The following is a 16,297-nucleotide window of genomic DNA, read 5'->3' on the forward strand; positions in this document are numbered from 1 at the left end:
CGCAATTCTGACTTTAAATCTCGCAATTCTGACTTTATATTTCGCAATTCTGACTTTAAATCTCGCAATTCTGACTTTATATTTCGCAATTCTGACTTTAAATCTCGCAATTCTGACTTTATATTTCGCAGTTCTGACTTTATATCTCACAATTCTGACTTTAAATCTCGCAATTCTGACTTTATATTTCGCAATTCTGACTTTAAATCTCGCAATTCTGACTTTATATTTCGCAGTTCTGACTTTATATCACGCAATTCTGACTTTAAATCTCGCAATTCTGACTTTATATTTCGCAATTCTGACTTTAAATCTCGCAATTCTGACTTTAAATCTCGCAATTCTGACTTTAAATCTCGCAATTCTGACTTTATATTTCGCAATTCTGACTTCATATCTCACAATTCTGACTTTATATTTCGCAATTCTGACTTTAAATCTTGCAATTCTGACTTTATATTTCGCAGTTCTGACTTTATATCTCACAATTCTGACTTTAAATCTCGCAATTCTGACTTTATATTTCGCAATTCTGACTTTAAATCTCGCAATTCTGACTTTATATTTCGCAATTCTGACTTTAAATCTCGCAATTCTGACTTTAAATCTCGCAATTCTGACTTTAAATCTCGCAATTCTGACTTTATATTTCGCAATTCTGACTTTATATTTCGCAATTCTGACTTCATATCACGCAATTCTGACTTTATATCACGCAATTCTGACTTTAAATCTCGCAATTCTGACTTTATATTTAGCAATTCTGACTTCATATCACGCAATTCTGACTTTATAACACGCAATTCTGACTTTAAATCTCGCAATTCTGACTTTATATTTCGCAGTTCTGACTTTACAGTATATCACGCAATTCTGACTTTATAACATGCAATTCTGACTTTATATCTCGCAATTCTGACTTTATATCTCGCAATTCTGACTTTATAACACGCAATTCTGACCTTATATCTCGCAATTCTGACTTTATATTTCGCAATTCTGACTTTATAACACGCAATTCTGACTTTATATCTCGCAATTCAATTGTTAACTCGCAATTGTGAGAAAAAAGTCTGAATTGTGAGAAAAAAAGTTGCAATTACCTTTTTTATTTTTTATTCTGTGGCAGAAACAAGCTTCAATATCAATTAGTGTGAACTTGTGAAGTGTGTTTTCCAGGTCTACAGTGAGGAACTAATGCGGGTTGCTGGTTTACCTGGACCAGATCTTCAGGGAGCTGTTTGCCGTTCTCTGAGACTCGGATGGGTGGGATGACCCAGTCTCTCTTCACCCTGACCAGTGGACCAGCGCTCCTGAGTCTCCATGGGTTCAGATCGCTCGACTTCACCTGTAACAAAACACACACAGTGATCAGACTCTGGAGGCTCTTCAGCGACACACACACACACACACACACACACGCACGCCAAATATGCCCTGCAGAAGTACGATGACAGGAATTTAACATATGTTTGTGATGCCCTTTATTTTTAAGCTTCTTTTTTTATATATATATTTTTCATTATTGTTATGTTTCAATTTAAACTTACAAAATGTGAAAATGTGTAAAAGAAATGTGTCAAGAACTTGCTCTTGAATTTTGTCATTTTGATCACTCTCACACACACACATACACATACACACACACACACACACACACACACACACACACACACACACACACACACACACACACACACACACACACTCATGCAGCTGTTCAGTGGGGAAACAGGCTCAGTTTTCTCCACTCATGGTCTGTCGGCTGTCGCTCTGAAACACGTTCTAGTTTACTGCACCTGACAGAGGTCAGAGGTCAGAGGTCAGCTGCTAAACGTGCTTTAGTGACAAAAATCCACCCGTGGTGACAGAATTCTCACACACACCGACACAATGTGTGTCAAACAGTGAAACATTCCCACCGTGAACCAAGACTGATTTATGAAACTACAAGGACTTGTAGTGTACTTGAGATTTAATTACAAATATAGTTAAATACAAGATGTACAAGTTTCACTAGAAATTACATTCAAGTATATTTTAGTTTACTGGCTGTACACTTGAACCACATTTCAAAGACAATATAAGTAATTATATTTATATTATGATAAAGATGTACTGCTTAAGTGGGTCAAAAAAACACACTTAAATTCAACTAATTGCATTTATTAGACATTAAAACTATAATAAATTTTCATTTAATTACAGTTAACATGATCAATTGTCAGAAAACATTACATTCAGTTTGCATGCAAGTATATTATTTCTGTAATGAGTCTTAATATATTAATAAGTACTCTTTTTAAAGGTATTCTAAAGTGTAATTTTCACAAAGGTATTTGGTTTCACATGATTTATTTAAAAGCTTTTAACTTTTAGCAGCAGCCTTTTTTTACGACAATAAAAGAAAAAGTTTCTGATTTAAAACCATATATTATGTTGCAATTCTAAATTAAAGTACTCATTGAAGACAAACTTGGGGACAAAACGTCTAAAGGCCCGTTCACAACCAAAAACAATAACTATAACGATAACTATATTAGCGTCCACACCAGCAATGATTCTGATTGGCTGTCAATGTTTTTATCGTTAATCAGCTGGAAGAAAATCGTTCTCAAAGCGATTCCAACAATGTAATTATTTTCTATAGTCTATATATATTGACTAGGGCTGTCGATTTAACACATTCATTTGGTGCGATTAATTATGGAAAAAATAATGAGTTAAAATTATTAACGCTTTTATCGCACCGTGACTCCGCCCAGACCTGTACGCCATCTTTCATTACATTCAGTAAAGTGACGAACATGATGCAGGGCAACAAATGATTGCATGATGAAGCCTATAGAATGCGGTTAAAATGCCACTAAAATTCAAGATATGAGGGTAATAAAAAGCCCCATAAGGGGTTTTGTCTTATATTTATATCATATGATTTAGTTTAGCAATATCACCAGAGCGCTAGAGTGCTATTTTTTGTATGTGATAAAAAATATTAAAACAGTTCAATAAACCAGAAGTTAATATTGCATTACATTTTAGACACAAAATATTGTCTGTTTTTGCTCAATGTCGTTCTAAACAAAGCCACAGTAGAACTGATGTGCGTCTCTGAGTGACATACAGCCGTGTTTCATGACTAAACGAATCGAGTGAGTCATCGATTCAGTGACTCATTCATAAAGACGGCCACTTGCCTCGCTCCAGAATGAATCAGCCGTTTGAACGAATTGGTTGAGTGAATGATTCAATGACTCCCTCATTAAGACAGAGACTTGCCACCCCCTACTGGCAGTTTTAGTTTCATACAGAGTATAATTTAATTTTTCATTCATATTCATGTTTTTAGCGTTCATCAGCTGGAAAAAATAATTCTAGAGTGATTCCAACGACATTGTTTCTCTGGGACGTTATTGTTATGATTGTGTTCTAGACTCTTCTATTCTTTTATATTTAGAATGATTTTTTGAACTATATTTTTAGCTATATTTTTATTTTTATCTTCCTTGATGTGAACGGGCCTTTAGAAACCACCCCATTTAAAGGTGTGGTATAATGCCCTTTTCACAAGATGTAAAATATGTCTTTGAGTGTGTATGTGAAGTTTTAGCTCAAAATACCCAACAGATATTTTTATATAGCATGTTAAAGTAGTCACTGTTCTGTGTGTGTGTCCCTTTAAATGCAAATGAGCTGCTGCTCCCAGCACAGTGGGCGGAGCTTAAAGAGCTTGTGTTCTTTTACTTCACACACACATGCACTGAAAATTTCAAAAAGTTTTAGCCTTTTATGTTCAAACCGGAGTCAGACAATGATGGAGAGACTCAAGAAGAAGTGACAACATGTAAAACAGGACATTTCTGAATGGTTAGTTGATGAGTTTATGAAGCTTATGTGTAGTTATCTTCTAGTCATTGATTAGCATATTCTGTCTTGATAATCTATAAATCGTGGTCGGGGGCGGGGTTATGTAAATTTTAGGGTTGGTGATGTCACTAACCCGGGAGGAATGTGGTGTAGTCTCTACCAGCCGTTTGTTGTAGTTCTTAAAAAGTGATTTCTGTAAAAGCAAATATCTCCCTTTGCTTTGAACTTTGAGCGTCGTAACTTTGCAGATGTTGTTTATGCTCAAACAGCAACATTACACACTAACTAAAGTTAGAAAAGTGAAATCATGTTCAACCACTCCTTTAAGAATGCAATAATAATTCATCACCATATAAGAATCCTAAATAGCAGCAGTGGCTGAGATAGTCCTCGTGCTTCGGTGGAAGTGTTTCCCGATGCAGAATGCTGGACATTACAGGAATGCTCAGACCCTGTTAGAGACACTAATCTTAGAGCCGCCCGGATTCTCTCTTCTGCGAGTGTAGTACTACATTACACTCTGTCTAAAGTGTTTACTCTGGTATTCCAAGGCCAACTGCATGTGGCAAGACTGTCTTAGTAACCGAGGGGTAATCAGTGTTACTTTTCTGATTCAGATTAGGCCGATGTACCTATGAGAAGTCTAAGGGCGTTTTCACACCTATAGATAGTTTGTTTTGTTCTGAAACAGGGATTTAATTTGTTACAATGTTGCATTTTCTTCTTGGTTCGGTTCACTTTCACAAGGCAACCTTTCAAAGCGTACCGAAATGTGTTCACGCAAGTCACATGTGAGTACAACTGTCCTCTTAATGGTCAGTGTTTCCTCTGCGTCATCCATCAAGATGATTGACAAGTTCGCTCCATGAGCTTATTGTGGCTTTATTTGTAACTGCCGAGACACACACAAACACTATACGAGTGTTATAATGCAGCTGGAGCAGGAATCAAGGCTTCATCGGGACAGCATGAATGAATTTTGTTACTGAATGAATCCGTGTTTTTTAATGAATCGAGTGAGTCATCGATTCAGTGACTCATCCATAAAAAAGGTCACTTGCCTCGTTCCAGAATGAATCAGCCTTTGAATGAATTGGTTTAATGAATAATTCAATGACTCGCTCATTAAGACCCAGACTTGTCGTCACCTACTGGCAGTTTTAGTTCCATATAGAGTATTACATTTTTCATTCATATTCATGTCACCTGTGAGCTGCATTAAACAGACTCTGGATTTTTTTATTTTTTTTATGGCCATATTATAGCCTTAAAAGTTTATGGGCCCTATCTTACACCCGGCGCAATGCAGCGCCAAGCGCGACGCAAGCGTTTTTTGCTAGTTTCAGCCCGACGCAGTTTTCATTTTCATGTCGTGCTCCACATTGTTTAAATAGCAAATGCATTTGCGCCCATTTGAGCGCCCATGGGCTGCTGGTCTGAAAACGACGTATGTTCTGGTGCATTGTTGGCGCGTTGCTATTTTGAGGCGCCTGAAATAGACTGAGCCATTGACCAACTGAAACCTGGTTGCAATTTTTTTTTTTTTTTTTTTATTTAATGAGCGCGTTAGTAATGTGCGCCTATAGGCGGGTCCACAACGCGCGTACACTCTGCTTATTACACACACAGGGACGCACAGCAGCGCACACACATGCCAAATATTTAAAATAAAAGGATTACAATGTAAAAGATTATTATTGTGTACATACAGATATATGGTGAATCCGGCTTGTCCCGTAGATGTTCTGCTTGAGCACTTTTACCTCGCACACGAGCAGATTCGTTTGCGCTCTGAGACGCGTTCGGTCTTTCCACTATCAAATTCCGTCATGTAGCCTAAATAGCGAATCTGCCGTGGCGCGAGCGCAACTGGCATTTAAAGGGAATGGGAGATGAGACTCTGATTGGTTTACGCACGTAAATCCCAAACACACCCATTACTCATTAAGAGAATAGATATGACCCTTTAGACCAAGTTCACTCAGGGCGTCCGAATCCACTTTTGCGAGTTTAACGACGGGAAAAATGTTCAGCGCGACTGGCGAACATTTTTCCCGTAATTAACCTAGCAAAAGTGGATTCGAATGCCCTGAGTGAACTTGGGCCGTGCGCTTCAGACCATGCACTTAGATCGTTAAAATAGGGCCCCAATACAATGTGTAATACATTCTATATTGAATCAAAATATTTATTTCTAAAGCTTTTCTCATCTAACACAATAATTATTGTAAATGATCTTTCTGAATTAATTGCACATCGAGCCAAGATTGATGTGCGAGTAATTCAATTAAGTAGGCTAATCATGTGATTAATTAGATAAAAAAAGAAATCACAAGACAGCCCTAATACTGATATAATACCGTTTAACAGAATACTACTCGTGTGGGATTGGATATTTGAGACTGAAATGAGTGTGTTGTGTTGTGTTCTGGGTGGGATTTGCTGGAGGTCTCCTGATGTCTTTAACAGAGCTGCGCATTCGGCTACTTCTCTTATCATTTACCCAGCTTTTGCTAATGCACTTCTTCACCTCAGTTAGGACATGCATGAGTGTCTGTACATCCTCGGTTCTTTTATTAAGTTGCTGTTTAATATGAGCTTTTTATACTCTGCATCACTAACTCCCTGGACGGTCCGCATACAGAGAGAGAAAGTGAGATTAAATTAAATGGAGACTTTTGCCTTCCTCAGAAAAAGACCCAGTGATCTCACATCTCTCAATGTTTCAGATTTTCCTGAAATTTTTAATTTAATACAAAATTTAATATGAACTCAAATTCTTCCGCTTTTATTTCTCATAAGGATTTTAAAGTCCCCCTGAAGTCAATCATTTTATCCCTTAAAATTGATCACCAAAATGACATATTTAAAAGGTTTTTATTTCCTTGAAAAAATTATTCATCCCTTAAAATATCTTGAATGTAACTCGACACACTCGCCTCATTCAGTATTCGCAGTTCTATGAATATGCAAATGAGCTCCGCCTCCACTCACTCACTGCATCTCGTTGACGATCACACGTTGATCTGATTGGTTACAAGGTAGTTTGTGACGTCAGAAACACCAGCGATTTCAAAGTGTGTTTTTGAGACTGTCTTTGGTTCACTGCAGTTTTAAGGAGGAAATACTCAGCAATGCTGTCGACTTATGAATTTACACATGGTTTGTCTTAAAGCAGATTAAAAACACCACAAGGACACATAAACAACATTAAAAGCTGGATTTTCACCACAGGGGGACTTTAAAAACCTAATTTATTGCGATGGTCCATCTACTAATGACTTCTAGTTGACATGAAAGTTACTTACAGTATAGTTAGCAGAATGTCTAAAGTGGAGCATCGAAACAAAGTGTAACTTCAAATCTGAGAGAAATCTGATCCTCCAGTGAGTCTCCAGAGCCGTATGTGAAAACATTTGCTCAGGGGAAGCACTGATCTGAAAATACCCTACAGTCTGAAACACAGAGACAACAGGTGTCGACACGATCACAGGCTTTCTGGCAACCTCACATTCAACTCTCCAACAAAAAACATGCTGTTTATTTCAGGACAGCTTTATGAACGTTTAAGAAAGTGCAACCTTTGAGTCTTTTAGTGCTTTGGGGAAAAAAACATTCCAGTTCACAGTTGTTGCTCTCTGTGTCACATCTAACCCAGTTTAGCTCGACTTTTACCAGAGTAAGACATTCCTAAAGCTCCACACACACACACACACATGGCAGGGTCAGCTGGTCCGAGCCTCGGCGTGACTAACACAATCAGATACACTAGATTTCTGAAGAGGAGAAGAAACAGGAGCGAGTGTGGAACACATTAGGTGGAACACATACAGAGTTCTGGACTAGTTTTAGTGTGTGTGTGTGTGTGTGTGTGTGTGTGTGTGTGTGTGTGTGTGTGTGTGTGTGTGTGTGTGTGAGTGAGTGTGTGTGTGAGTGTGTCTGTAAAAAGTGTTCAGCTCACTTAAAAAAAAAAATGTAAACACGTTGCCTCAAAATTATATTCTATTATATTAAGTAAATAAAGTAATGCTTAGTTTAAAAAAAATTATGTGAGACTTGACAATTCCACATTACTTAATTTTTTTGAAGTTTTGAAGTTTATTTACTTAATAATAAAAAAAGTTTCCTCAATTTAAGTTAAGTCAACTGATCACTTTTTACAGTGTGTGTGTGTGTGTGTGTGTGTGTGTGTGTTTTATTTAGTTATACAGTAGTGGCTGAAAGTGTTGTCCGGCCTGTAGGGAAAATTACATCTTTATTTAAATATTATTCAAAATATGGTACAGATTTTGTAATCATATTGCATAGTTGTGCTTTTTTCATCACACTTTAGATTATAGGGTCCAATTCTCACTATTAACCATAACTTTTGCCTCAATAAACTCCCAATTGCTTATTAATAGTTAGTAAGATAGTTGTTAAGTTTAGGATTAATGGATGTAGAATATGATCATGAAGAATAACGCATTAATATGTGCTTTATAAGTATAAACAGTAATATTCCAGTAATATTCATGATAATAAGCAACAACTGAGATTTGGAGACTAAACTAAAGTGTAACAATTCTTTTAGTTTTGAAAATAACGCAATGAAATTGTGCCGATATTGTTTTTGGCCAGGCTGCCATACAAAGAAATTATGAACATATGCAAAAAAAAAAAAAAATAAATAAAAAAAGAAAGAAAGAAAGAAAGAGAGAGAGAGAGAGAGAGAGAGAGAGAGAGAGAGAGAGAGAGAAAGAAAGAAAGAAAGAAAGAAAGAGAGAGAGAGAGAGAGAGAGAGAGAGAGAGAGAGAGAGAGAGAGAGAGAGAGAGAACCAACACAATGTTTTTTTTTGTTTGTTTTTTTTTCACAGTAAAATAAAACCTGTAGCTTTTCCTTCACATTTAAAATTTAAATCAAGCTTTTAGGGTCATAAAAACAAACTTTTGGCCAATACTGTACATCTAAACAACATATTATAGTGCATTATGTAATACATTGCAAAAATGTAATTGATATTAACTTTATATATTTGAAATAATTGATTCCTGTACAGTATTAAAAGTGCTTTCAGAGAATTCAGAGAATATGGATATGACATTATGTGTGGGTTAAGGCAAGCTTGTATATCCTGACCTCATAATTCATAAATCAGTATGATGAGGTAAAACGGCATTTAGTTTATCTCTGCATGTGTGATGCTGTGTGTCTGCGGTTGGACGAGAGGTCAGAGGTCACACAGGTGGACACGTTCTGTCATTTCATTCCTCAATAGGTCCAGTATCTATCTATCTATCTATCTATCTATCTATCTATCTATCTATCTATCTATCTATCTATCTATCTATCTATCTTTCTTTCTTTCTTTCTTTCTTTCTTTCTTTCTTTCTTTCTTTCTCTCTCTTTCTCTCTCTCTTCCAATTATTTGATTTTAGTGAGTGTTTCTGGTTTATTTTACAGTAACTGATCCTGATGTCATCCAGGAACATGTGAGGCATTGAACCCTTACAGACCAGAATGCTGTCATCATGTCATGTCTAATTCAAAAGGAAATCAGTGTAATAACCGTCAGTGTCGTGCCGTCCCGTCTCGGTTTCCTGATCTAGGATTGTATCAGAATGTCTGGGACTGGGAGAAACACACATTTCCCGGATGAGTGACTCTCACCAGCTGCTTTATGAACAGTTTCTGCTCATTGCGTGGCCTGGGAACGTTGACCTCCTATTTCCACCGACAAGATCACCATGTCAGACAAATGGGGTTGAGTCTGCATCTGGGAACAGCTGCGCATTAGCAAGACCTCGAAGAGGCATGTGTGAATCTCAGTGCTCTCAGTGAGACATAAGCTGCTCTCCGAGATTAACTCCCTGAGAAACTTTTAGCAAATTAAATTACATTATCAGAGTCTCAAGAGCCAGATGAAGACCGAAGAAGAACAGAATTAGAAGAAAACTATCAATTCATTAGGCAATGATGTGGAGGAAACTTCGAAGGCCAACGGTGATCATTTTCATGTATTGCACATTCTCTCTTAAAGGGGTGGTATAATGCCCTTTCCACAAGATGTAAAATAAGTCTCTGATGTCCCCAGAGTGTGTGTGTGAAGTTTTAGCTCAAAATACTCCACAGATATTTCTATATATCATGTTAAAGTTGTCACTTTTTGAGGGTGAGCAAAAACGCACCGTTTTGTGTGTGTCCCTTTAAATGCAAATGAGCTGCTGCTCCCGGCACAGGGGGCGGAGCTTCAAGAGCTTGTGTCCTTTTACTTCACACACACATGCACTGAAAATGTCAAAAACTTTTAATCTTTTATGTTCAAACCGGAGTCAGACAAAGATGGAGAGACTCAAGAAGCCGTTTGTTGTAGTCCTTAAAAAGTGATTTCTGTAAAAGCAAATATCTCCCTTTGCTTTGAACTTTGAGCGTCGTAACTTTGCAGATGTTGTTTATGCTCAAACAGCAACATTACACACTAACTAAAGTTAGAAAAGTCAAATTATAATCAACCACCCCTTTAATTGTTACATCAGTTGTGCACAGAATTGTTTCTCACAGAATTACACCAATAGAAGAAAAGAAGATCGCACGTTATTTTACAGTCCTGTTCCCCATGTACATACCTGTACTGTACTTATGATAGTAATTACAATAACTGGGTAATAACAAGTACTAACCCTGAACCTACTAAACCTAACCTTAACCCATGTGGTTACCTTATATTACCCTACTTTTGGTTACACTTTATTTTAAGGTGTCATTCTTACAGTGTAATTATATATTTAAGTACTGAGTAATATTAAGCAACTACGTGTACTTACTATAGGGTTAGGGTTGAGGGTTAGTTGCATGTAATTGTGCATCATTTACTGTTATTACTATGGTAAGTACATGTAACATATGTAACAAGGACACTGTAAAATAAAGTGTTACCCTACTTTCTTAGGTAAGGACATTGTAAGTGCAAAAAAATACAGTAAAATAAAGTGCAACCGTGTCTTAAGGTCCCAATATACAGCGTTTAGATGAATATGTAAATATGTGATGTGCGCTTTTCTCTCAATAACACAATAAACACATAAAAAATAAAAAATGACATCTTCACCCTTTAGTTAAATATTATAAAAAAAAATTAACAGATTTTGTGAGCATATTGCATAGTTGTACTTCGAGTTGATTGGTTGGTCAAACTTTAGAATATATTTCTATTAACTAACTATTAACTACGGCCTCAATTAACTCCTAATTGCTTACTGATAGTTAGTAAGGGAGTTAAGTTTAGGATTAAGGGATGTAGAACATGGTCATGCAGAATAAGGCATTAATATGTGCTTTATAATACTAATAAACAGCTAATATCCTAGTAATATGCATGCTGATAAGCATCAAGTTAATAGTGAGAATTGGAGCCTAATCTAAAGTGTTGATTAGGCAATAAAACCTACCAAATTTTTAGCAAGACTATCATACAAAGAAATTGCGAACATATGCAATATGTTCATGTTTTTTCCTGTGAGCTTTTTTTTTTTGCACAGTAAAATGAAACCTGTAGCTGTACTTTGCCTTTTTTGTCAAATAATTTAGTCAGATAAATACCAATTTCAGTGTTTTGTTTGCAGCAGCTCTGCGATTCGGCTCTCCAGTAAAGTCAGGTCACATTGATCTATATAAAGTACTTTATACAATAGATACAATCGATTTATTTATCGAATTATCTCTTTCAATCAGAATTACAGCTTCAGTTTCTACTATAAAGTGTCTCTCCAGTGTGTTCATGCTTTTACTGGAGTCTGACCTCGACGGACTGAACAGAAGAAATGAACCGGAAGAAGATTTACACCTCAAAGAAGGCGGAGCCTCAGAGCGACACCCACCTATTACATCATCTCCACTGACCAATGGCAGTTCAGGGGCGTTTACCAGCCGGAGTGAACATTTCTGCAAAGTTCGCTTTATCAAGCTGTTTCGAACTCCTGAAACAAACTCCAAATTAACTTCATTTCGGCCTGACGCCGCCTTGTTCTTCGACTTCACTTGAAGTATATCGGGGCTTTTAAAGTGGCAAGATTTGAAAAGAGATTTTAAAATAGACGAAGGACTGAATAATCTGAGATGTGCTCACTGTTAAAAGTGAACAGTTGGATCAACTTAAAAAAATTACTTCAATTGGTAACACCTAAAGAAATTAAGTTTTCTCAACTTAAATTATCACGTTTTTCATAATAAAACGAGATAATTTAAGTTGAGAAAACTTAAATTCTTTAGATGTTACCAATTGAAGTAATTTTTTAAGTTGATCCAACTATTCACTTTTTATAGCTCTATGCTCTTCATGGACTGTCTGTTTATATTTATCCTAAAGAAATGTTGATCCTTAAATGAATTGATCCTATGTTAAGAAAGAGCTACACTGTAAAAAGTGAACAGTTGGATCAACTTAAAAAAATTACTTCAGTTGGTAACACCTAAAGAAATTAAGTTTTCGCAACTTAAATTATCACGTAAAACGTGATAATTTAAGTTGAGAAAACTTAAATTCTTTAGATGTTACCAATTGAAGTAATTTTTTTAAGTTGATCCAACTGTTCACTTTTTACAGTGTAAATAAAATTAAGTCTATGATAATTTGGGGAAAATGTGTCAGTTTCAATCAAAGAGCCAAAGCAACTTAATGCATTTGTTCTTGAATTGCTCATAAATAAGAAGGAACGACTTTCTGCTGTTTATGTATCGCACGATGAAAGTCCGGCCTCGAGAGCAACACCAGAACAAATCTCTCATTTCAGAATCTGTGTCTCATTGCAAATCCAAACAGTTCAGATCATTGATTGTGGCAAATATTCGTCTTTGTTTGCATTCTCATTCGTTGTGTTCATGATTACACTAGTAACTGACCTTGAAACGGTAACGTCAAACGAGCGGTATTTTTCTTATTATTATTCATTATCTGTCATAATTCAATTAGTAAGAATTGACACGTTTAAATCATTAACCGTATATACATCTGACGGCTAGAACGGTACGCTCAACCGGTTAAAGACAAACTAAACAATCAATTATTAAACACCATACACACCACTAAAGATGATTTTAGCAGATGTGACCCAAGCAAGGTCAAAACTGTAACCACTTCAACAAGATAAACTAACGCTAATCAAGCGCTGCTTAAAAATAAATAAAGCACAATAATGCAATCCACAACTGATCCACGTCAAACCATGATCATCTAGCTTCTGACATTTGATGGCGCTGAGCAACTCATGCCGTAATTATTAAAGATAATATCAAAAACCTATAGCAAATGATAATATATATCATAATATTTTATTTCATAGTAGTTTAAAAAGCAAAACTATTTTAACTGTCATAAGTAATCACCCCCCATTACTTACAAAGGAGGTTGCAAACTCTCAGATTATTTAATATTATATTAGCATTGATCTATAATTTCACTGTACAGCTGAAAACTGAAATGGATAACACTTAAAGTTGATAAGTGAAGTAAAGCTGGACTCACCTGACACACTACGGTCAGTATTGCACTCAGTACCGCCACAGCCCTCATCGTCGGCTTCTGACCCAATAAACCACTGACAAACGCTAAACAGTGTGTGAAGACTGAAGCCAAGTCTGCAGTGAGACTCTGTGTCTCTCAGTCCTCCTGTCTCAGACTTGAGTGACAGCACATGTGTGTGTGAAGAGGCTGCGATGCCATGCCCAGCCCCCACAGCACTCTCCCATGGCATGAACACACACCCCAGAAAATACATGACCCAGTCAATGAGAAGAATACACCTCCAATGAAAAGAACTAGATCGTAAAGTTTCAGGACAAACTTTGATGTTGGCTTGACAAAGCCAGGTCTGAAAGTTTAGAATAACTTTGAAAGATTACAGTTTAAAGATTTTACTCAGAGAAAGTAAAATGCATGTTGCTAGCATGATCCTAGCATGTTTGAACATTTTTCTAGCAATGTTTTTTACTACATTGCTAGCATGAATTAGCATGAAGTTAGCATGTTTTATCACAATCCTAGCATGTATTAGCATGTTGCAAGCATTTTTAGCATATTGTTAACACGAATTAGCATATTGCTAGTATGTTTTAACATTGTTACTGTGAAATAGCATGTTGCCAGTATGTTTTAACAAGTTGCTAGCATGTTTAAGCATGTTGCGATCATGTTTTGGCATATTGCTATGATCTTAACATGCTTTAACGTTGTTATGTTTTTAGCACATTGCTAGCATGTTTGCTAATATGATTTAACAAAATTCTAACATGTATTAGCATTGCTAGTATGTTGTAAAACATTGCTAGCATAAATTAGCATGTTTTGGCACATTTGCTAGCATGTTTGCTAGTATGATTTAACAAAATTCTAACATGTATTAGCATTGCTAGTAAGTTTTAAAACATTGCTAATATGCCTTAGTATTTTGCTAGCATGTTTTAACACATTTCTAATATGATTAAGCATGATCCTAGCATGTTTTAACATTTTTCTAGCAATTTTTTACCACATTGCTAGCATGAATTAGTATGAAGTTAGCATGTTTTATCACAATCCTAGCATGTATTAGCATGTTGCAAGCATTTTTAGCATATTGTTAACACGAATTAGCATGTTGCTAGTATGTTTTAACATTGTTACTGTGAAATAACATGTTGCCAGTATGTTTTAACAAGTTGCTAGCATGTTTAAGCATGTTGCGATCATGTTTTGGCATATTGCTATGATCTTAACATGCTTTAACGTTGTTATGTTTTTAGCACATTGCTAGCATGTTTGCTAATATGATTTAACAAAATTCTAACATGTATTAGCATTGCTAGTATGTTGTAAAACATTGCTAGCATAAATTAGCATGTTTTGGCACATTTGCTAGCATGTTTGCTAATATGATTTAACAAAATTCTAACATGTATTAGCATTGCTAGTAAGTTTTAAAACATTGCTAATATGTCTTAGTATTTTGCTAGCATGTTTTAACACATTTCTAATATGATTTAGCATGATCCTAGCATGTTTTAACATTTTTCTAGCAATTTTTTACCACATTGCTAGCATGAATTAGCATGAAGTTAGCATGTTTTATCACAATCCTAGCATGTATTAGCATGTTGCAAGCATTTTTAGCATATTGTTAACATGAATTAGCATGTTGCTAGTATGTTTTAACATTGTTACTGTGAAATAGCATGTTGCCAGTATGTTTTAACAAGTTGCTAGCATGTTTTAACAAGTTGCGATCATGTTTTGGCATATTGCTATGATCTTAAAATGCTTTAACGTTGTTATGTTTTTAGCACATTGCTAGCATGTTTGCTAATATGATTTAACAAAATTCTAACATGTATTAGCATTGCTAGTATGTTGTAAAACATTGCTAGCATAAATTAGCATGTTTTGACACATTTGCTAGCATGACTAAGTATGTTGCTAGTAAGTTTTAAAACATTGCTAATATGTCTTAGTATTTTGCTAGCATGTTTTAACACATTGCTAATATGATTTAGCATGTTTATAGCATGTTTTAACACAATTCTAACATGCATTAACATGTTGCTAAAATGTTCAACACATTGCTAACATTAACTAGCATGTCTTAGCATGTTGCTATCATGTTTTTAACACATTGCTGGCATGTTGTAGCATGCTGTCCTAGGCTAGTTGCTAAGCTTTGCTAGTGATAGACAGCTTGAATACTCTATAAGAGTTATTGTACAACAGTCTTGACCCCCTGAATGAAAGTCTGTAGGATTTTGGGAAAGTTCGGAAGTCCGATAAGGGAATTCTGTGAATTGTTTCAAAGCAGCTTTACAATGTTGATAGGAAATTAAAGTAACAGAGATAAAGTAACAGATATTGTCCAGCTAAAGTTAGTTTTCACTTCCGTTCCGTTGTGTGTGTGTGTGTGTGTGTGTGTTATGGGATGAATGTGCACCTGTCTCTGTCACACTGGGCAGCAGCTGGCAGGAGCCGGTCTGTTCCTTCATCCACACAAACAACCCTTCACTTCAGCACTGTGTGTGTGTGTGTGAGAGAGAGAGAGAGAGAGAGAGAGAGAGAGCGCTTTTCTTATCAATAATGTTTCCCCTTTATGGACTGTCCACAAATGTCAATTATTTTGCAATGCTGAATATATTTAGGAATTTGATTGTCATTCTTGGTGTCTGAGAGACAAAATCGAAGGAGAAACTGAAGCTCAACTTCCTGCTTCTTTAAGATATTAGATTTTTTTTTTCAATATGCCATATCATATGTGTACACACACACACACACACACACACACACACACACACACACACACACACACACACACACACACACACACACACACAGATCTTTTGTTTCTCACACTGCCTGTAACAGCGCCCTCTGCAGGTGTATATATATATGGATGGTTATAGTTACTGATTTCCCATCTGGGTATTTGTATGTGA

The 16,297-nt window shown here is 36.1% G+C and overlaps 1 protein-coding gene across 1 annotated transcript in view; it reads right to left on the reverse strand.

Moving 5' to 3' along the window:
* Positions 1–13,540, reverse strand: part of cdh15 (cadherin 15, type 1, M-cadherin (myotubule)) — a 34,232-nt gene extending 20,692 nt beyond the window's left edge. The window contains exons 1-2 of the mRNA XM_079864982.1: positions 13,368–13,540; positions 1,217–1,348 (exon numbers count right to left, since the gene is read on the reverse strand). Of these exons, the coding sequence (XP_079721108.1) occupies positions 1,217–1,348; positions 13,368–13,415 (180 nt within the window). The 5' untranslated portion in view covers positions 13,416–13,540. The remainder of the gene's footprint in view (positions 1–1,216; positions 1,349–13,367) is intronic.
* Positions 13,541–16,297: the final 2,757 nt, after the last annotated feature.

This window comes from Squalius cephalus, assembly GCF_949319135.1.
Source record: "Squalius cephalus genome assembly, chromosome: 3".
Classification (NCBI taxonomy): Eukaryota; Metazoa; Chordata; class Actinopteri; order Cypriniformes; family Leuciscidae; genus Squalius; species Squalius cephalus.